The 22,061-nt window shown below is 37.5% G+C and overlaps 4 protein-coding genes across 4 annotated transcripts; 2 read left to right on the top strand and 2 right to left on the bottom strand.

Annotated features, from left to right (window-relative positions):
* Positions 1 to 1,007: 1,007 nt before the first annotated feature.
* LOC117302486 (kelch-like protein 17) lies at positions 1,008 to 8,716 on the top strand. Its single transcript, XM_033786443.1, has 9 exons — positions 1,008 to 1,428; positions 2,228 to 2,349; positions 2,971 to 3,192; positions 3,784 to 3,900; positions 4,276 to 4,489; positions 5,231 to 5,375; positions 6,638 to 6,894; positions 7,139 to 7,394; positions 8,012 to 8,716. The coding sequence occupies exons 1-9, from the start codon at positions 1,137 to 1,139 to the stop codon at positions 8,217 to 8,219; spliced, it is 1,833 nt and encodes a 610-aa protein (XP_033642334.1). The 5' UTR covers positions 1,008 to 1,136; the 3' UTR covers positions 8,220 to 8,716.
* Positions 8,717 to 10,772: 2,056 nt separating this feature from the next.
* On the top strand, positions 10,773 to 13,897 carry LOC117302674 (nucleoside diphosphate-linked moiety X motif 8-like). The gene is made up of 4 exons (XM_033786657.1): positions 10,773 to 10,837; positions 12,464 to 12,596; positions 13,000 to 13,086; positions 13,586 to 13,897. Exons 1-4 carry the CDS (start codon positions 10,773 to 10,775, stop codon positions 13,805 to 13,807), a joined length of 507 nt encoding a protein of 168 aa, XP_033642548.1. The 3' UTR covers positions 13,808 to 13,897.
* Positions 13,898 to 13,966: 69 nt separating this feature from the next.
* Positions 13,967 to 18,297, bottom strand: LOC117302694 (uncharacterized protein C1orf158 homolog). The gene is made up of 4 exons (XM_033786691.1): positions 18,069 to 18,297; positions 17,476 to 17,586; positions 16,783 to 16,966; positions 13,967 to 16,301 (listed from the first exon to the last, which is right to left on the bottom strand). Exons 1-4 carry the CDS (start codon positions 18,171 to 18,173, stop codon positions 15,988 to 15,990), a joined length of 714 nt encoding a protein of 237 aa, XP_033642582.1. The 5' UTR covers positions 18,174 to 18,297; the 3' UTR covers positions 13,967 to 15,987.
* A 1,417-nt stretch (positions 18,298 to 19,714) lies between these two features.
* On the bottom strand, positions 19,715 to 22,036 carry LOC117302673 (UBX domain-containing protein 10-like). Its single transcript, XM_033786656.1, has 2 exons — positions 21,910 to 22,036; positions 19,715 to 21,246 (listed from the first exon to the last, which is right to left on the bottom strand). The coding sequence occupies exons 1-2, from the start codon at positions 22,034 to 22,036 to the stop codon at positions 20,483 to 20,485; spliced, it is 891 nt and encodes a 296-aa protein (XP_033642547.1). The 3' UTR covers positions 19,715 to 20,482.
* Between the last annotated feature and the right edge of the window lie 25 nt (positions 22,037 to 22,061).

The raw sequence follows: 22,061 nt of genomic DNA, 5'->3' as shown, positions 1-22,061 counted from the left end.
TATCACAAAAAATGCTAAGATTGATCTTTAAAGATGTGTATCTATCTTAATTGCTAAGCAAAGTTTGATATCACATTACTATCCACTATGCCAAGACCAGACACAATATAATTTATGGCTCTTTGAGAAAAAAAAGAATAATTAAAGTTAGGACAATTCTAGCAAGTACAAGGGGGAATGCAGTACAATAGGTTTTTTGTACAGCTATTTGATATCAATTTTGCTGATTTTTCTGAGGGCAGAATTTCAAATCAGATAGGAGGCTGAAATATTTCATGTCTGTATTACTTTTAAGATGAATCTTGGAGCAAGGGAAATCAAGCCTTGCTGAACACCACTTCCTGTGCTGCATGGTATATGAATTTAAAGTATATGAATTTCCTGAGTTAAAAGTCCTAACAACCCACACATTTACACTACATGATACCGTCCACTAAATATTTTAATACCCCTACACAAAAATGTAGGATGTTTATCTCGTAACAGACCATTGGTCTTGTGGAATTTTAAGCTAATTTTTCTTTTCATTGTGTATGACCAACACGTTTAGTCAACAACAAATGGTGCCAAGGTTTTCTATTGTGTGCAAAATCCCAGGGATTGTAAAAAATGTGTACTTTTGTGGTTTAACAAACAAGATATTTTGACTGTATCAATTGAACTGTATCTTAAAAGTTCAACTCCAAATAATTGAGAAAAAGATTACAAGAATGTTAAGTAATCTCTGGATTAGGTCAAGCTTGTGGTATGTGTAAACAAGCTTACAATGGTAAACATGTTTACATGTTTACTTGTTTGAATGAGAAACTTCTTTGTTGTTTTGTGGTTAAAAATTGTTTGTATTCATGGAACAGTGAACAGAAAACTTCATACAGTATGCAGTATAAAATTGAAACTCTTCCCCTTAAATTTGTCTATTGTTTTTACATGAGTTTTGACTTAGTACATAAGTTGTTTTAAGTTGCATGAATTCAAGTCTGTTTTGTTGGTTTTTTCCCCCTCAGGAATCTACTACGTTGATGGAGTGAATGATATTCTCATTAGTCCAACGAAGATCTCAACAAGTTGGGTTTTTAGTTTGGATAGTTTTTACTTTGGATAGTTAAAAACTGTTAGGACTCTGAGAACAATTCAAAATGGATAAGAAGTTGGAGCTCTCTGTGCAAGTTTCCCACCACCGGACTCTATCCCGGCACCCTGCTTCACCGGTAATCAGCCCAGTGGGTTGTACATCACAGAATGCCAAACTCGGAGAGTACTTCACACACCGGGCATCGCGCCACGCTAACGACGCTTTCGTCGCGATGAATCGTATGCGTCAACAAGCGACACTATGCGACATCATACTTAAAGTCGGTGACAAGGTTATTTCGGCTCATAAGTTGGTCCTGGCGTCTTGCAGTGCATACTTCCATGCAATGTTTACAAGTGAGTTTAAGTCTAAATATATCATCTTTTCAAAATTGAAAATTGCTGGAAGGTGAAAGGGTATTTGAAGAAGCAGTTTATAAATGCTGAGGAGATCCAAAGTCTCTAGTGTCCTTTGTGTTGTGTTTTGAAGCTTAACGATGTGTACTTAAAGGCAGTGGACACTATTGGTAATTACTCAAAATAATTATTAGCATAAAAACTTACTTGGCAACAAGCAATCAAGAGCTGTTGATAGTATAAAACATTGTGAGAAATGGCTCCCTTCTCTGAAGTAGCGTAGTTTTCAAGAAAGAAGTAATTTTCCTCTAATTTGATTTTGAGACCTCAGATTTAGAATTTGAGGTCCAGAAATCAAGCATCCGAAAGCACACACAACCTCGTGTGACAAGGGTGTTGTTTTCTTCCATTATTACTCGGAACTTCGACGACCAATTGAGCTAAAATGTTCGCAGGTTTGTTATTTTGTTTATATGTTGAGATACACCAAGTGAGAAGACTGGTCTTTGACATTTACCAATAGTGTCCAGTGTCTTTAATAAAAGACTCTGGTGTATTGGTGACCATAACATTTATCTTCGAAGAAGAAGGTTGAGAAGAATCAGAGGTGATTCAAATCAAAGTGCACTCTGCTTTTTTTCTTCAAGATGAGCAGAGTTCAATAAAGTTTTCAAACTTGAGACTTCACTCACCTCTGGTTTTTCTTGGAACCGTCACTTCAAAAAAAGATACTTATTAGTACATGGTTGTAACTTGTAAACTCATTCTTTCCTAACTTGGATAAACTTTCTTCTTTTAGGTAATATGACAGAGTCTCGACAGACTGAGGTTTGCCTGCATGACATCCAAGCAAGTGCAGTAGAACAACTCGTTCAGTTTGCGTACACGGCAGAAATTAACATTGGAGAGAAGAATGTACAGGTTAGAAATTAAAAACTTAATCATTCTGAGATTTTCAAGGTCTTTGCCATTGTTCATCTTGAAATGTTCCTATTTTCAAATAGGAACATTTTCATCCCCTGTACTTTTTTGTTTTCATTGATGTCATCCCCTGTCGAATGATGATGAAACAGAAGTGTGCACCTCTTTGTACGCGCAGCACATGGATGGGCCAAAGAGCGAACTTGTTTTACCTCTGGCCGATGGCGCCACACTCGAATGATGTCACTTGCTGCTCAAGGTGTATCCCAAAGGCAGATATCCTTGAAGAACGTAAAACTGACATTGGACATTTTGGTGCCCTCTAAGGCGGCACCCAGACCCCCAATCTGCACCACTGACTGCATGTTTAAAGTCTGGTTCCTGCTTATTTTACCTGAGGAGACATTTTGTTTAATCTAGGCTCTCTCCTTCTAGCAGCCAGTGTCCTCCAGTTTCACAGCGTCCGCGATGCCCTCTAAGGCGGCGCGCGCCCCGGGGCCAGCCCCTTCTCCCCAGCTACACAACTGCTTGCATAAATCCTGTTTCCTGGTTACTTTTACTCAGGAGACATTTGTTAGAAAGCAATCTTACCTACTCTGTTGTACTTTCTGTTTTATTTAGGCTCTCCTTCCAGCAGCCAGTGTCCTACAGCTTCACAGCGTCCGCGATGCCTGCTGTAAATTCCTCCTCGGTCAGCTTGATCCGTCAAACTGCCTCGGGATCCGACGCTTTGCCGATATGCACGGATGCTACGACTTGGAGCAATCATCACTTCTCTACTCGCTGCAGAATTTTAATCATGTTGTGAATACAGAGGAGTATCTTCATCTACCTGTTGATGAGGTAAAAAGCTGTCATCATCTACATGTTAATCACCAAAAGACAACCAACTTAAACCAAAGCAAGGGAGGATTTTACAAAGAGCTATTAGTCTTATCTTGAGTTAGAACGAGTAACATGTCCTAAACTCGTCCTAACTTAGGACTAGCCCTAAGTTTGTTGATAACTCCTAAAGAGTCCTAGGACTAGTCCTAAGTTCTTTGTGAAATCAACCCCTGTTATTAAAATTCCCTGAAGTCCTAACAACTTGGTTTTCTAGTCTTTCAATAAATTGCAAAATTATTTGCTCTGTTCCTACTTATCAAGAGCTACAATGAACGCAGTTGGCAAAGAACATAATTTTTCTGTTTGGGAGGCAAGGTTAAGCCAATAAGCAACCTTCTTGTTGAATTGTGCGAGGGCGCCCTACTCAAATGACGTCATGCGCATTCATTCATTCATTCATTGGTAACATTTATGAAACATCGTGAGATTCTTTGTCCTACACTGTACACATAAATATTAAGAATAAGAAAATACATACAAGACGATGCATAAGGTCTTTAGATCACCTTAAACACAAAATCTAAGATTTGTTTTCATATATTCTCACAGGTTGCCCAACTCATCTCCAGTGAGCAGTTAAACATAACGTCAGAGGAAGACGTTTTCAACGCAGTAGTGATGTGGGTGAGAACCGATCTACAACCCCGACTAAAATATGTTGACAAGGTAACCAAATTAAGTTTTAAAAGGGATGTGAATTTTGCATCGGGGATAAAGAATTCGGTTTGGTTTTTTACCTTACACCACCGATGCGACAGGCAAAAACCAAATATTGTCTTCAGCATTCTCCTGAAGACGATCAGAGCATACTGATCAAAATGATGAGTCGTTAACCACCAGTTCTTTTCATAACCAACACCACTAAAAAGAGATATTATGTGTTACAGCAAAGCTTTCTTAAGTATTCTTCAACCGTGCAAAGTTTCAAATCCTACTCAAATCATTGCAGCACCCGCTTTGAAATCATAGTTTATGTAACACACCAATAGGGCCTTATCACACCAAATTATATTCCTCTTTTTCGAAATATTTCCTCCACAGTTGATGGAGCTAGTTCGTCTACCTCTCCTCACCCGAGACTTTTTAGTCAACAATGTTGAGACGGAACCGATTATCCGAGGCAGCCCCGAGTGTAAAGATTTCCTGATTGAAGCGTTGAAGTATCACTTGCTACCAGAACAGCGAGCCTCAATGCAGACACCCCGAACTAAAGAGAGACATAACTCAGCCTGTGTACCCATGCTGTTCTCTATTGGTAGAGTCGCAAGCGAAATTAAAACTGAATTCACAGCCCTCGAAATAACCCCTTGGCACCAACATCGACAAAATAACCCTTCGCACCCACAGCGATTGCCATGGTGCCCTGTGCTTTTGTTGTGGTGTCCTTTACAAAGTTCCAATACAAGTTTACATTTTCCTCATAGTTATTCCTCTTACCCGAGGAAAATTGCCATGCCCCTTCAAGAGTGAAGGTCAAGGCCTGAATTCCTATTTGTGAAACAGCACTGATTTATTTGAATTATAGATGATAATCATCAGTATCAACATTTATTTTGATACATAAATCCGCAAAAGATCTTTTGCTGATCAGAAATTTAATTTCATTAAACTTTATTTATTTTGGTTGTGAAGTCAAGGATTCTCCGAAAAGCAAACTTAATCACTGTACTTACCAAGAACCAAATAGAGAGAAGACAATGAAGGAAGTTTCAGTTTTAGATGTGGGAGGAAAACCCCCAGAGAATTATTGTAGGGAAAACCCATGCAGTTGGGTATGGACTGAAAACCCACTCCACATAGTACCCCGGTGTGATTTGAATTGGGGGTCCTAGAGGTAGAAGACAAGGAAAGATACCACTACCGGCTAACCAGACCACCAAGCTTAAGTAAATGGAATATAAAGAAAGCTCTCTGATTGAAATTTTCCTGGATGATTATCCTTTTCTTTACTTTGCAACATCTCATTATGATCATCTCTGATATATCCCCACTACAGGCGGTGGTAGCCTATTCGCAATTCATAGCGAGTGTGAATGTTACGACCCACGGAGTGACACGTGGCACGCGTTAGCACCCATGAGCACCCGGAGAGCCCGACTAGGCGTAGCTACTATCAGCAGGCTGGTGTATGCAGTCGGAGGGTGAGTTTTATTTGAATGAGTGTGACAACAGCCAGGACTTGAACTTGTAAACCAATAGATAAACTGCTTTGGTTGTTCACAACTAAGCTTGTTTCTTTTAACATTTATTAAATAATAAACCACAAGGGAAACTGACTGGTTTAATTTTAAATGATTGGCGGTTGAACAAAGACAAATGTACTAGAGTGGGATTTGAACCAACAACCTCCGGTTTAGCGTGCCACTCTACTGACTGAGCTATCTATTTTTTTATATATATTTTTTTATGCAAGTCGCCAGACACACAAGGCCTGAAGGCCACTTCAAGATGTGGGCTACAATTATTTTTGTCCAGAGGTCGTTGCCACCTACTCCTAGGGCTGAAACAGGGTTACCCCTTTTACAGTTCATACGGATGTAGGCTTGGGTATCATCAGTCCGAAGCCTGGCCGGTAGAGCTGAAAGCACTACCTCCCCAATTTTATGTAGCAAGTGTCACGACCGGGATTCGAACCCACACTCTGCTGATCAAACGCCACGTCTATGTTGGCAGTCTGATTGTTTTAAAGTTTGTAATATATACAAGTTCTTAAAAAAAACAAATGGTTTTAAGCGTGACACGGTAGGGGAAGTTTGTAAGAGCTGGTTTCTGAAAACACTACATTCAAGAAAAGTAAACAAATATTTGTAGACATGTCTTTGGTTTTTTATTCAAAACTGCTGTCATGACAGTTTTAAAAATGCTTTGCCTAAAGTGAAATATAAGTCCTTGTCCAATCCCATTAGAACTCATAACTTATCTTACTACGTGGGTTTTGAGGTAATGCATGGTAGGGTTTGCAGTAGCACCAGGTGTTCACTACTTGCTAGGTAGATTATGTTATCTCACTACTGTGACCCGACAAGATTGGTTCTTTATACAAGTATTTTATTCACAAGCACAAAAGATTAAAAAAAAGGGTTGATGCGTAAGTATAACAAGGATGGGAATAACTCTGAAACTGGAATAGCTCTGAGACTCTTGGAAAAATTACTTGCACACACGATGATAACTTGCAATGGAATGACTTAGTTGCACAATAGCTACACTATACCTGGGGTAGAGCTGGGGCTGACCACACTGACCATGCCCTGGGAAACAAGACCCTCAGCAGGTGGGCTGCTGCTAAGTCAACAATTAGTTAACTTAAGAGGGGGCAGTCACTTAAAGTGCCTGGTCACACTACGTTTGTAAAAGGAGTTGCTCACTAAGGAGATAATTTTTCTTTCCATTTTTCCAACAGATACGACGGTACAGTTGACTTGGCCTTAGTTGAAAGTTACAACCCACAAACAAACGCATGGAAAGAGGTAACGCCGATGGGTACCAAGCGAAGCAGCTTAGGTGTGGTGGTCCTGAATGGACTTCTGTATGCTGTGGGTGGGTACGACGGAGCGTCTTGTCTGAACAGTATGGAACGATACGATCCCTTGACTAACACCTGGACTTCAGTAGCTGCTATGTCAGTTAGAAGACGCTATGTGAAAGTCACTGTCATGGGTAGGTGAACCGGCTATGACCAAAAATTGTCATTGGTAAACGCAAATTACTTGAAATGTCATTCGTGTTGAAAACATGTCAATGGAAATGCTCAACGTAATTTCAAGCCATGAAGGGGCACAGCAATTTTTGCCGACCAAAGAAATTTGCAAAGCAGTATTTTCTGCTTTCTGAAATTGGGCCCATGTCAACCTTACAGTGTGCAATTGAACAAATCTGTCAAACTTACTGGGGTTTTTTTCAGACGGTTGCTTGTATGCGATCGGAGGTTACGACGGCTCATGTCACCTTTCCAGCGTTGAACGCTACGACCCACAGACGAACATATGGGTACAAATGCCGCACATGATCAGCCGACGCAGTAGCACTGGAGCAGCTGTGGTTGAGGGCGCTCTTTATGTTGTTGGTGGGAATGATGGAGCGGCTTGTCTGAGTAGTGCAGAGCGGTTTAATCCGGATATCAACCTGTGGGAACCGGTTCCGTCTATGTCTGTCAGGAGGTAAGATGGGGCCTGAAAGAAAAAGCATAAATCTATTAGATAAAAACAGGGCATTGAGTTCTTCATTAGAAACGCATCTTTATCCATTCAAATTGCACCCCTTGAGCAAGAGAGGAAGTCTAGAGACGCCTTGCATTTGCACCCCCACTTTTATCCGTTTACACTAAATAAGGTAGCCTTGTCTAAAAAAAACAGGCATGGAGTGAACTTAAAAAGAGTTTATGCATATCTCCATTAAGTAGGATTTGAAACTTGCTTAGTGGGAGTATAATTAGGTGAGGTTTGTGGTAGCACCATGTGAAAATTTCTCTTTTTAGAGTACTGTTGGTTCTGAATAGAACCGGTGGAGTTGTCAACCACCATTTGTTTTTGGAAACATCAGTACTAAAAACAGAGATTTGCACATGGTGTTACTGCAAACCTGACCAAATCAAAACGATACTGACCAAGGGATTGGTAATAAGTATTCAAATTGGTGCAACAAAACTTGTTGGGGGCGGGTGGGGGGTTTCAGGAAAGAGGGACCAGTCTTACCACACCTTCGTTGGTTTATTTATTTGTCACAATATTTCTTTTGACAAAATCTAAATCTTGTTCTTGACGATTACTCCTACTAGGAGCACCCATGATGCTGTTGCCATGGACAACCAACTCTACGTTGTCGGGGGAAACGACGGCAGTAGCAGTCTAAACAGTGTGGAGCGCTATGATCCCAAAACACACCACTGGAACAATATAAGTACCATGGTAACAAGAAGAAGTAGTGTAGGCATTACGGTAACTAAGGTGGTGTCCCATATTGGGCTCAATCAAGTTAAGTTTTGATGGGGGAACAAAAGCTTACGCTGAACACTGTGCAATATTAGTAACCCGATTGGTGTACTTTTTAAAGTGTGCATAAAGCATTGCTTACCATAAACTTTACAGCAAACATTCTTATCTACAAGCTTTTATGGTTCAAGATACTGTACTGATCATTCTCAACTTGGATATTTTGATTTTTGGATTTGTCAAAGAGTGTGTTGCATCTGAAATTGATCGTTTGTTGAATTTTGTTTACTCTTTATCAACTTGCTGCCTTCAGATGATTCTGAGTAAACTTTTCAAACATATGAATATAGACCAAATGTTTTTTCCCGGACGAACAGCGAACAGTTTTCCTAAAACTTAACAAATAGATCTTTAAGCAAACATTGTATAAAGTTGGCAAGCCTTGACAACATCAGTTCAACAGTTACTAGAAAAGAAATTGTTTGCATTTTTTATAAAAGGATAACAATTTTAGTAAATAATTGTGAAAATGTTTCAAAACAAAAAGCTAAAGGTGCAATTTTTTTAAGCGTGATCAATTGCAAACAAATTCTTTAAGTGATATCTATTTTAAGGGTAAAAAAAGTTGTTTTTTAATTTGTTGTCATACAAAATGTGTCATCATGATTGTTAGAAACCTTGAGGTTGTGACCTTGATGTTGACCTAGGTCAAAGGTCAGTAGAATATCAGTATTTGTGTTAATTCTGTTAAGCGTTCAATCATTTATGGTCTTTGAGGGCATTGAATTTAAAACTTTACCTCCATGACTAATTAAAAATGTCTTTAACACTTTCATGGCCTTTTCTGCTGCATAAAACAACTAAAAATTGTGACAAATAATCATCCATTTGTGTATCGGTCTGAAACAGTATTCTACTCTTTGATATTTAAGCTAAAATATTTGTAAATAGACGTATTATTATTGTTTACATAACTTTGTAAATTATACAACAAAGACATTTATTTGAGCACACAACTTTTGAACTGCCAGAGTGTCAAGATCATTAACATTTTCTCAAAGATTATTTGACGAAAAGTGTTTTTGATTAAAGGGACGTTACAGAATTGGTTAGAAAAAAAATTGTGAAGATTACAGATTTACATAAAACTTACACGGTCTGATGATGATGATAGTAGAAAACATCCCTTGCAATATTTCTGTCTGAAATTTCATATTTGATGAGAAATAAATAATCTAATTTCGCGTTTGGAGTTTATCGCTCAGTGAGCGTTTTATTCATTTTTGTTTTGGCATCAATGCAATGCAAAATACTGTAATCGGTTTTTCACTAATCTCTCGTGACCCAGACAGATGGCCGATCGATATCAAACTTCTACAGGTTTGTTAGTTTATGTATACGGTGGATTACATAAAGTGCTTACACTGCCAGCAACTTTTTTGCTAGTAAAACCAATTCTGTAATATTCCTTTAATAAGGGGATGTCTCATCAAACTTTCCCTGGCAATTTCAATGCATCATTCTTACCGTTAAAAAGCCTGTACTCAGGGGCCGAACTAGGTGGAGTCCACATTCCCCTGGTCTTGGCCTCGGTGCCCCTTCAGAAATTTCCCAAAGACTTTCAGCTTTTCCAATGAAAGTGCCCTTTGCAAAAGATGATATCCCAGTCCTGAATTCTGCAAAAAAAAACAAAAAAGTGTTGCAAATGGGTTTTTTTGATAAATTTATGTGGGGAAAGTTTAGGACAATTATTTGTAAACGATTGACAGTATTTCCGAGTTTCTTGTTTAATTTTAGAAACAACTGTTGTGATGGTAATCATTTTATTTGATGATGTAATATATTTAAATTGAATATAATTAATAAATATTTATAACATAATTTGCAATAATCAGAATTTTTGGCAGCGATTGTATAATGTATTAAAATCAAGCCCTTGAGTGTTGGTCTTAATTTCAGGATTTCTTTCCATAAACCCCGGGCAAATGCTAAACTAAGATACTAATATACATTTAAATATTTTAAAGGACACATTCTATATGTCGGCGAAGTAAGAAGTAGCCCCCCCCCCCTTTGAAAAAAAATCCCGCCTACAAATTTATTAGGCCATTAATTACATTCCTTTTTGTGTGTGCAAGTTATTAAATTATTGTGAACAAATAAATGCTGCAGCAAAAGGCAATTATTTATCTTTGTGTTTGACTTTGTTTGAGTTTTGTTCAATTCTCGAAGAAAAGCGCAGAAAGTTTTTCTTAATACAATTACAGAATGTTTCTGATTGGCTGTTGAAAGTTAAAGCTTCTTTATCAAAAAGCCTACGTAATTCAGATGTTTGTGTTTTTTAGTACAAAAACTTTTTAAGATGGCAACGATTTCTACTTGTCAAGATTAATTGAGAATAATATTGTCAACTAGATGTCTTATGTCATACCAAATGAATAAACTTAATTAATAAACCGCCCGGCCCTTGCGTCTTCATACGACAGGTGTAGCAAAATGACAATATTGATTGCCATGAGGGGTCGAGCAATACGATATTTTGAGAACAAGGTTATTCAAGCTCGCACCTACTTTTACTCTTGAGGGCGCCAGATACATTTAGTGGTGATGAAAAAAATAAAACAAGCCGTCAAGCCGTCTGCTGCAAAAAGAAACGCCCCGTGTCATAAGTTGTAAGTTTATTTCGCCTTTCTTTTTAATTTGAGGAAATTCTGCTTGTGTATGTAGCAACTCATAATGTTGTTAGTTACCATGGTAACTGATATTTAATTTAAAAGATATTTGGATATGAATATGATTTATTTAAATTTAACAATAACAGGCAGTGTTAAAACTTTTTGACGTCTTCTCACTTCTGTTTTGACTTTTGTTGGTGGGTGTTGAATTAAATTAAATTATTAAAAATCATTATGTCTTCTGTTTTCTTTCTCAGGTGTTGAAACGATACTGAGAATAAGTTAAGCATATGCACCTCTGCTGCTTGACTTACCGGCTTACTCTTTTTTAAAGGTGTTTTGATAGAAACAAAAATATAAATACTTAACTACTCAAACTAGTCTTAAGTAAAAGTAATGGCAATGTTTTGTAGAAAAATGCGTTTGAAAACTTTGAGATGGAAACCATTATTTAGTTTACATTATGATACACTAGGTTGCTTATGCCAAAGAAACTTTTCTTCACAAGTTACTACTATTACTATACCAACTACATCATCAAGTTTGTCTTTTTTACCAACAACAAGGACATTTTCCACACTAAACCAAAAGAAAATTAATTGTGCAGCAAAGAAAACACGAACTTCTGTTATGTATCACACACTGCGATACATGAACTCTGGACAAACTTCTACAATAAACTCCATGGTGTTCAGTGATGAAAATAAAGCTCGAGCAATAACATTTATGCAGTCCATCAAACCATCTGTGAGAAGACTGACTAAAAAGGGAATAACCCCAAAGACAGCAGCCGTGTGCGTTCCTCTATGCACCATCGATGGAATCCCTTCAGTGTTGTTCACACTCCGCTCTCAGCATATGTCTTCTCACAGAGGAGAGATCTGGTGAGATCAACTTGAGGATTGGTCTTGCCTAACCAGCACCCCAATCCCTAGCCCACCTTGTTGAGCTGTTATGGCTCTCTTAAAAAAAAATCGGTCTCATCAGCAGTATGTAATGGCAACTGTGATAAGACCGATTTTTTCAAAGAGAGCCATAAACAGCTCATCAAGGTGGGCTACCCCACCCCTGAACTGAAGCCCCCCCCCCCCCCTGAAAAACGACAAATAAAACATCAACTCTTGCACCTTTAACTTTAAAACTGTTACAAATTAGAAAGCGTGTCCCCTTAAACTTGAGCCCACCTTGTTGGGCTGTTACGCTCTCTTTTAACATCCGTCTTTTAGAACGATGTTAAAAGAGAGCCAACAGCCCAACAAGGTGGGCTACTAAAGCCCTTCTTCTAGAAACTATAAGGCTTCATGGAGGAGCCTTATATTTTCTGGAAGTACTAAAGCCCCAACACCTAATAACACAAATTACTTTAAAAAGTAAACGACAATTACTCTAGGATCATTCAAGCTTTGCATTTCAAACTAGTGTGTCCCCCAAAAACTATACACTTTTAAATGGCTGCCGAATGAAAAATATATGATTCTGGGGGAAAAGGTTTAGATGTATGGATAGCTTATGGACTCAACTTTCATTTTTTTGAGACATCCTGTACATTCAAAGGATCCAGGGGCATGATTTGTAAAAGTTCAAAATTTGATCAAAATATAATGTTGAATTTATAAATTGCAGTTTTCCTGGTGGCCTGAAGGAGGATGGAGACAAAGATGTGACCGAGACGGCATTAAGAGAAATGAATGAAGAGATTGGTGTTAATCCTAAAGACGTTGATGTTTGGGGTAAACTCATCCCACTTCCAAACAGAGTAAGTGTGTGGGAAATATTGATAATTATTAATATAAATATTAATTTCTGATAATTACAATTAACATACCAACAACAATCTTTTGTCCCTTTGTATAACAACTTAACAGGTAATATGTCCCACGGCATCATTGCCGGCCCCTTGTGTTCCAGTAAAATTGTTGATTTCCCTCAAAAAGGTTCCCTTTACAAGGACAAATCGCCTGACCCTTACAATTTAGCAAGTACCAGGCCTGCAAGTTTAAACAGCACCATGTACATCTTGATGAAGGGAAGGAATTAATGGTTAATGCCTAACTGAAGAACTATAATCTGCTCACCTAACATTATTTTTAATGAGGGCAGGAAAGGGGAATGTGAAAATTCAAAATAAATGTCTTTGCTTTTATTGTCCTCCGTTTCAGACAGGAGATGCTTTAGCAACAGGAGTAGTTGCTTTTATCAAAAACGTGGATGCCAGCAAACTAAATGAACAGTGTAACAAAAAGGAGGTAAATAACAATTGTTTTTTAGTTCAGATATTGACAAAGTAGGGAGATAGCCAACAGAGGGCTATTAGTTGTTAGAGCGCCAGAATTTTGGTTTTAACCCATATACACCGATGTGTGTTAGCACTGTATACTCAGGTTTTTAAAAAAAAAATTTTTTTATGCAAGTCGCCCAATATATAAATGGATGTCAATAGATCTATGACATACAGTTAGTTAATGAGCCGTCTTCTAGCCCTGTTCACATGACCATGGCAAACTACCATGCTACGTGTACAACTTGTGACAGGTATCCTGCTTATTATTGCTTAGCATAAAATTGTTAAGCAATATTTTCTGTTTAAGCAGCTCTATGAATTTGGGCCCAGTTGTTTGGTTATTTAATTAAGATTTTTATGAATTTGCGGCAGTGCTCAATTTGACACTAGGCTTGGCATATCGTTTCTTATCTTCCGAGTTCCAAGTGGTTTCTTTGAACAATTCTTGTTTGTTTCTTCAACAGGTAGAGCTAGTCTTCACTGTACCGATATCTGAACTTTGTGACCCAACCAACAACAGTTATACAAGGTTTGATCCCCCAAAGTCAACAAAGAAGGGGCCGTACACCATGCCTGTATTTAAAGGAAGCGGTTTTCATATATGGGGATTGACTGCATTGTTCACTGACATGACACTCAGGGCACTGTTACCTAAATACATGTGTACAAAATCAATCTATTTGTGAAAACTTGTAAACAACTTTGTAAACCATAATAATAATAATGACAGTCTTAAATAGCGCATTTCACATTAAACCCTCTCAATTCGCTTTACATTAGTGCCCTGGTCATTGGGCCAACAATATACCTAGAATCTTTCTCAGCTCCCTGGGAAGTATACAGCCTGTGGTGGCGCTCCGAAGGCTTTTTCATTTACAATATCAGTCTCTACCCTTGCAGGTACCCATTAATACCTGTGGGTGAAGAGAGGTAATTATAGTAACGCATCTTGCTCAAGGAGACCTGTGTCACTACGTACGGGGATTGAACCCACACATCGGTGACTTAACCACCAGAACTTGAATTCGATGCTCTTAACCACTCGGCCCTGACACATCGTCTTTCTTCCTGCTTTCCTACGTCAGAAAATGCATTTCTTTTTTATACCACCGAGCGAAAATGACAAATCAATTTTTAATTGGGGGGGGGGTGTTATATTGCAAAATTATATTATTCTTTGTAACAAATTATTTTCTGATTTTTGGTGAGACTGTAACACAGAAACAATGTATGAAAGAGAATGTCTTTGTTCATATTGTTGTTTATTTATATATTTACAAATATTTACAACTGGTTAAAAAATGCAACCATTACTGCATAAATAATTGGAAGTACACACCATTGCATTCGGCAAGCAAACATTAAACAATAACCCACACACAAAACATCAGGAAGGCAGCCAAAATAACCTTAGAATAATACAGTAGTTCAATGTTGATTCTCAAAAATACTTTTTAAAATGTATGATAGCATGATTAATGAACTATTTTGCTACAATTCTACTAAGTATGATTCCCTATCTTCCTTTACCACTGTTGAATACTAGAATCTATTATACAGAATGGTGTCCGACTATTTGTTCTCTAAAGCCTCACTTTGATTGCATATTAAATGAATGGAAGATAAGAAACATTACCACATTGCGCCATAATAAATATAATTAGTATAACGATGAAACATCAAGCTAATAATTGACTGAGAAAATGAACGCTACTGCCTGTGTGCACGGAACAGACAAAATGAAAAATGTTTTTTGTACTAAAACCCTTAGAACACATGGTTCAAAACTGGTTTGGAAATTGCTGACAATGGTCAGGTACTTCATGTTATTTATGTCATAACAAATTATTGCAAATTTTATGTCATGATTGGAAAAACCAGGCCTCATTTTCAAAAAAAAACAATAATAGTGAATTTTACTTTAGGTAAAGTTTAACATTTTATAGTAAATTTCATAATGGGAAACTTTATATAATTTGAAAATCTAAAAAAATATGGAAGTATTGACTGGTACCTGTTTAAAGAAGTTCAAAATTATTGATAAAGCTTTTGTAATAGGAGAACATAATTGTTGCGGTTAAGATTATTTATGAATAAACTATCATTTTGCTATAGTATTTAAAAGACAGTTTGTTTTATCAGATTAAGTTCTTTCAGAGTATTTGTCCATGATTATTTAATATGCAATAACTTTGTAAAAGATTTCACAGTTTGGTGAGCAAACTTTAAGACATGATGTAAGTGGATGACACTACTTGGTGGGAAGATTAAGCTGATGATATCAATGCTGAATTTCTTGACCATTGTTGGTCTTAACATCAGACTGGAACTTCAGTTTGGGCTGGGTCCACTATCTTAGAGCTACTTGTGAGCACAACACAAAATGTGCTTACCAGAATATGATTACCAGGTAAACTACAATGGTGTATACATGTATGTACCATCTGTGACTGGTTTCCTGCTCATTTTGCTTAGAAAAAAATGGTTAAGCAATCTCTATAGATATCGAACCTAGCCATACAGACCATGGCCTTGGTCTGGTGCCCCTTTACAAGTACTACCTTAGACATTGTCAGACATATGCAAACACTTTTTACTTGAGAAAAGGCACTGACTGATATCCAAGATGAAATTCCAGGGGCCTCAAACCTCGGCTTGGGCTCTGGCACCAGCTGCTGAACTACCGCGTGCTAAACGCACTGCTCCAAAAAACGTAGGTTACAGGCCGAGATGCATTTCCAATGCGTACGCAGCTCGCAGAGCATAAGCCTGAGCCGGGGCCCAAGCCGAGATTTGAGAAAGGCCCCATTCTGGTGTTAATTTATTACTGCTGGGTCTCACGATAATAATAAAATATAATTTCTCTTTACATGGACACTTGCGTTGGACCACCTGCACTCCTAGTGGCTGGCTCAGTCCGTGTTGGTAGCCCCAGCTCTTGAGGTGTTTGTAAAACGTTAACGCTCCTTAGACTAAGGTCTTTATTAATTAGGTTGGCTCGGTGAAGCCTTGTTGATAGCGCCCTCGGTGGTGCATAATGATTCTTCACAAGTGCGTCGGATGCTTGGGGGATGTAAGACTGTCCGTATGTTGTGCGGTACTCGCCCATACCCGACTGCATTTGCTCCTTTTGCCATTTTGCATTCAGCTTGTCTCGGAGGCCGAAGTTTGTTGGTGCACCTGTGAGGATAACAAATTAGCAAAATAAGTTTGATTGCAATGCTAAGAGATCATTTGGGCTGAACAGATCATTTGTGGCGATACAGAAAGTAGGTTTTGTTTTATTTGGTCATTATCAGAATCTTGAGGGAAAAAATCCAAGCCAAAGAAATCCAATCCAAAATAAGAATTCCTCTTTCTGGATTTCGTTTTTAATAAACTTACCAAAAATAAACAAATTAATAGCATTCAGGTTGGCTTAGTAGTTTTTTTTTAAATTCTGCACTGAAGCCTTGTTTGTGAATATGGTTTTCATCAGTTCTAAAACTGAAATGTCTTCAACTTACAAAGTTTGGCTTAGCGGAGCCAGGCATGTGGATTGGGTTGTGCAGTTCATACTCGCTTGCATGGGTTTTCCCTCACATCAACTATTCTATTCAGATTCACTTTTGCTTGTCACTTTTAATTCACTTTTCTTGTCCTTTATTAGATTTATACTCACTATGTATGGGATGATCAGATTTCTCAGGTTCCCACGCCAGTTTATGCGAATCCCAAGATCTTTGTTCAGGAAGCGTATCTCTTCCTGTCCGCTCTCGTTTGTTGAATTGCTCATCGTACCACGAGATGAGATTACTAGAGAAGTCGTTGTTATGATGTTCAAAGAGAAGTTTATTGTCAAGACCCTGGAAATAAAAAATAATACAAAGCAAGAAGATCAGCATTTGTTCTAAAAGAAGTCTCTACAGTTTTACAACTTTCAAGTGTGATTAAAAGAATTACACAGAGCCAACAAGGTCTCTGTTGTTGCTTCTGGTATTTGCCTTGGTGGCCCTTTCGACCTTTCCCACAATTATGGACTTCAAGAAAGAAAATAGCCTATGTCATTTATTTTGGGCATATTTGTTGTACACTGTCAGAAAAATCTTTCAAATAATGTGAGAATCAGAGAAAATTGGTTTTTTTTTCAAAACTGTTATTTCACAAAATGATAGAAGCAGTGTTTGTTGTTTGACCGGTAGCTTTAAAAACAAATTTGACCCACATTTTTGCAAGTTAGTATTTAATAGGACCGAAATGGAAATGTCAAACTATGTTTAGCGAGTACACAGCACCCCAGTTATAATGGGTCTAGGTTTGTTTTACATTTTTGTTGAACCAAAGATTCTGGGCCATCTTTGAGATTTCTACTTACATCACTTCTCATCATGGCTGCTCGTCTCGTCATGACGTCAGGTTTGTAGTTAGGATATTTCACAAAATCCATTCTGTGAGTTGAGTTTACCCCTGTTTGTCCCCTTTTCCACTGTCAAATTGAAACAAAGAAAAGAAAAATGAATGAGACATTTTTAACCAAATAAATTTCATAATATCTAATGAAAATGTTTACAATGACGTCAACAATGATTATAAATATGAAAAATATTTATAAAAACGATATTTTTTTATTTGAAACAGATCCCCATTAGTATTTGACATGTTTGAATGAACCATGGAGGAAACCTACTCCTATAATAATTATGAGGTTCGTTCGGGCTATCGTCTCCCGTAGTTACAAAACGAAATCAAGAATAATCTCAAAAAGTTTCATAAAAAGTTTCACACACAAAAATAAATTGGAAACTCTGCACTGAAGATCTACTACAACTACCGGTAATAATTAAAAGATTTTGTTTGTGGCATTATCACTTTCACTATCAGTATCACTATATCAGTCCTAAGAGTAAGACTTGACACAAAAAGACAAAGACTAAGATTTAATTTTTTTTTAAAGATGTGTGTGCTCACCGTTTTTCTTGCTTCGTTCCAATTTCCAATCAGAACTCCGTTGGCATATTTCTGCTCAATCCTCCACCCCGGAAGAGACCATTTCATAGGATCTGCCTGTGCCATTTTCCTTCCAACAAAAGTTTATCTTGTTCTTGAATCGTAGTTAATTTTCTTGCGAGAACACGCCCTGTCTAGCAGACCACCGGTAATTAAGTGTGAAATGTGTTACTATGTTCACGTGTGTACGTGTCTGCTGGCGCGGTATTAAACTGGGTCACTGTTTTGTTGATGTGTTATGGGAGGGTCATTCAGCAGGTGTTTGCCCTAGCAACGAGCCGGTGTATAGCGCCCTCTGCAGTCTAAACAGGAGTTGCACGCAGCGTTTTTAACCATTGACCAATCAGAGGTCAGGAAAGGTGCTACGCGTAACTAATAATAGACACAAGTTTACTTTAGTTTGTTTAACGGACTTTTAAACTTTAAAGAAAAAGAAATAAAAACACAGAAAGAAACAAACTTACCCTTTTTTCTAGATGAGTGATGCTAACAAGCCATCGACTTCTTGCATGCGGTTTTGTAGAGGCGTAGGTGAAGTTACCATGTGGGGCATTTCGGCAGAAATAAAACTTATAAAAACTCAAGTGGTGATTCCAATACTTATTTTCCCAATTTTTAGACCTATTTTGCACCCTCTGAGCAACTCCGTGAAACGCAAGCATTTGGTATTTTTTGACAACATACACTTTTATGAAACAGCAAACAGTTACCCTTGGTTTGCATGCATAATTTTAAGAAATATGAAAACAGTTTTGCATAAATTAACATAAAGTTAGTAATTTCTGACATTTCTAACACAATAATTTTGTATTTAAATTCAAGTGTTTCTTGGTATAATTTCGGTGACAAAGTGCTTTTTCAAAAGTAAATTACTGTTTTATCAGATTTTGGGGGCATAAGTAATTTTCCTTGAATTATAATTTGCCCACCATGACTTCCACTATATGTACCCAAAAGATCCCCTCTCATTTTCATTTGCAACATAGACAACATACATTTTTACTGAAATAACACTTTACAAGAAAGCGGTGAGGCTGGTGGGTATTCACGACTGCACCCAAATATGCCGCCCCCCCCCCACCCCTGGTAAACCACTTTGCCCTGTGGTTCCCTGAGAAAGCTAAAAACAGACAAAATGTACAATAATTGAATATTATTAGCGTTGGGGATACTGGATATTTATTTTGATTTTCCCATTTAGCAGACATGGGTAAAGATGGGAACAGAGAGTTAAATAGGGATAATTGAAGGATTACAGACAGTTCAACAACATAAGCAATATGGTGGAATTGCTCTGCATACAGTAGTATACATGTAGTTAGAGTTAATTATTTAACTTCTACAGAGGAGAAAATCATGACGCAACGTAAACCAAAACTACCAATTTCATGTTGTCATTTATTTTTGTATCAGCAAATGAATGTTAGATAAAACTCTTTCTGTAAGATTTCACTCCATGACAAACATATATTGTACATAAATTTATGTTAAAATTTCTTTGGCAAGACTTCAGAATAAAATAATACAAGAGAGCAAAACACAATAATTATTATTATTATTATTATTATAAGGCACCAGAACGTTAGCAGTGTTTTTGTATTTAGGAAGTAGAAAACGTACACTTTGAAAGTTTCATAATTAGAAGTAAGGTCTTGAACCAAATTTGTCTGAAAATAAAATCACACTGGTGACAGTTAAACAAAACTGTAGGTTTTTATGGAAATGCCATACACAATGTGTAATCATTGTCCTCTAACACACTCTTCCCCTCTTGTACAAAGGTAGCTACCCCCCCAAAAAAAATAAAAAATCATCTTCAGAATTCCTGGAAATTCCCAGATCAAAAAGAACACACAATGGAGGAAGGGAATACACCATGCCACATACCCAGCACCAAAGTAAACCCGTTGGGTCACTGATGAGTGCTGCACAGCCCCTCTTGACAACTGCCCTGGGCCAAATTTCATAAAGCCTGTAAGCATCAAAACTTGCCAAGCACAGAAAGATCTTACTAAATAACGGAAACTATTTACCAGCCAAAATTAGGTAAAGTTGATATTGTTGCAAAGTTTACATTGCTTGCAAAGTTTACATTGATGCTACTGGTGTCCCATTTATTTGTTTTCTTTGCAAAGATATTTGCTAAGCAGTATTTTCTGCTTAAAAACTTTTTCAAATTGGGCCCTGACCTATACACATGGGCACCAACAGTTTATGGGCTGGCTGCAGTCCAAGCTATACCCCTTACAAGTTCAAATTTCATTAGGACTCCAACCAATGGCTTTCACTGCTGAACGATGTCTTTCTGCCATACAAAAATACCTAAAATATAAGTATTGTTATTTCATAAATGGATGGAATCTAGTTTCTTTTTGTCATTCATCTTTTTCTTCCAAGTAAAGTAACGTCCTGTCTTTGAATCCTGCAACACGCAGTGAAACAGAAAGATCACTCACAATCCGTTTAGGAACGTCACTCGTAAAAACATTGCAGTCTGAGAAAGAACGCCCAGATTCTTTCTCCGCATAAGAAACAATATCTAAGAAGGAGTCCAACGGACGGAAATATCTCTGTAGCCTACCACCTTCTGGTAATTTCAAAGCGATGAGGAATCTTTCTTCTCCAGCGGACGGTTCGTCAGGAATGTTTAACGATTTCTGTGAGTTTCTTCTCCTGGCAAATTGCTGGCCTCGCATTTCTCGACGAGACACTCTCTTGTTACTGGTCTGAACAGATGACAGTGACGATGATCGCTTAGTCCGTACTTCTGGATAATTCCTATCACTTTTTTGCCTTCCTGTTTCTGAAGTTACTACATTGTCATTAGTAGCGTTGACACCAACTCTGTCCGGATGATTCAATTCTAAATTTCTCATGCCAGCAGTAACGTCAAGATCATGCTCGGGCTGTCCGATTTGGGGGAGAGGTGAGTAGGGCGTGAAAGCTGAACTAGGACGGGATCGATTCACCCCATCGGTGCTCTCCATTTCTGAACGTCTATTATGCGCAAGTGTCATTTGACCATGTTGAACGTTTCCAGCACCATGGGTTTTTCTAGGTGGGGTACAAGGTGGACTAGGGTACCGGCTAACTGTTGCGCTCTTCTTTGGTGTACCTTTCTGCATTGCTCGACTTAAATCTGAAGAAAAAAAATTAAAAGAGTGCAAAGTTCAAAGATGTAACAGTTTGAAATTAGTCCAATAACTAATTAAATTACAATATGACCTCAATCTAAGTTTTAGTTCAACTTAATTACTTTGATAACGAATTAATAAGCAATAATGATTTTTGTTTCACTCAGTATTAATTAATATGAAGAAAACAAAATCCTACACTTTCCATGCCAAGATCAAGAAGTATGAAATAGTAACTCTTATAATAAAGTGGTGTGGAATGTCCTCTCCCTAGGTTTATTTCATTTTAAATTAACAAAATTATTTATTTGTATTTTTTATTTAAATTTTAGCTTAGTAAGCTAATTTTAATTTTAAAATTTAATTAATAAATCATTGGTTTAATTTAAAACAGTTTACTAAAAATTAAAAGTAGGTCAAGCAAGTCGACAAAATGAACAGTCATTCCAAACCGCAAGAGGTGTGCATGAACAAACAAATTGCACAACAAAAGGAACAATTGTCTTGATTATTGATACACGTACAAAGTACACACTACTCACTACACAAATGCATTGAGCGCACGAAGTCAATGAGAATTTAAAGTTGAAAAATCTGACCAAACAAACGGGAAAGAAAAATGCCTTATTTAATACACGTCATGGCCAATTTTAATTTACAATCTTTACCTTTTTGATCTAGCACCAGTTTACTGCCAACCACACTTCCTGGAACAACTGTAGTCCTAGTAATTTTCGTTCCACGGCCGGAAGTTCTTTGACTATCGTTATTTTTTGCCGACTTCACGTCGGCCATTTTGAAGCTCATTATGTTGTTGACA

The sequence above is a fragment of the Asterias rubens genome, chromosome 18 (assembly GCF_902459465.1).
Source record: "Asterias rubens chromosome 18, eAstRub1.3, whole genome shotgun sequence".
In the NCBI taxonomy this organism is placed as follows: Eukaryota; Metazoa; Echinodermata; class Asteroidea; order Forcipulatida; family Asteriidae; genus Asterias; species Asterias rubens.
This window is presented reverse-complemented; position numbering and strand designations above follow the sequence as displayed.

Excerpts from the sequence above, each read along its gene's own strand:
- LOC117302486 (XM_033786443.1), top strand. The coding sequence starts at position 1,137 with ATGGATAAGAAGTTGGAGCTCTCTGTGCAAGTTTCCCACCACCGGACT. Across the intron at positions 1,429-2,227 it reads CTTCCATGCAATGTTTACAA|GTAATATGACAGAGTCTCGA; the intron begins GTGAGTTTAAGT and ends TTCTTCTTTTAG. Across the intron at positions 2,350-2,970 it reads TTGGAGAGAAGAATGTACAG|GCTCTCCTTCCAGCAGCCAG; the intron begins GTTAGAAATTAA and ends TGTTTTATTTAG.
- LOC117302674 (XM_033786657.1), top strand. The coding sequence starts at position 10,773 with ATGAAAAAAATAAAACAAGCCGTCAAGCCGTCTGCTGCAAAAAGAAAC. Across the intron at positions 10,838-12,463 it reads AACGCCCCGTGTCATAAGTT|TTTTCCTGGTGGCCTGAAGG; the intron begins GTAAGTTTATTT and ends TATAAATTGCAG. Across the intron at positions 12,597-12,999 it reads TCATCCCACTTCCAAACAGA|ACAGGAGATGCTTTAGCAAC; the intron begins GTAAGTGTGTGG and ends CCTCCGTTTCAG.
- LOC117302694 (XM_033786691.1), bottom strand. The coding sequence starts at position 18,173 with ATGGCACAGGCAGATCCTATGAAATGGTCTCTTCCGGGGTGGAGGATT. Across the intron at positions 16,967-17,475 it reads CAGCCATGATGAGAAGTGAT|GGTCTTGACAATAAACTTCT; the intron begins GTAAGTAGAAAT and ends TTTTATTTCCAG. Across the intron at positions 16,302-16,782 it reads ATCTGATCATCCCATACATA|GTGCACCAACAAACTTCGGC; the intron begins GTGAGTATAAAT and ends TTATCCTCACAG.
- LOC117302673 (XM_033786656.1), bottom strand. The coding sequence starts at position 22,036 with ATGGCCGACGTGAAGTCGGCAAAAAATAACGATAGTCAAAGAACTTCC. Across the intron at positions 21,247-21,909 it reads ACTGGTGCTAGATCAAAAAG|ATTTAAGTCGAGCAATGCAG; the intron begins GTAAAGATTGTA and ends TTTTTTCTTCAG.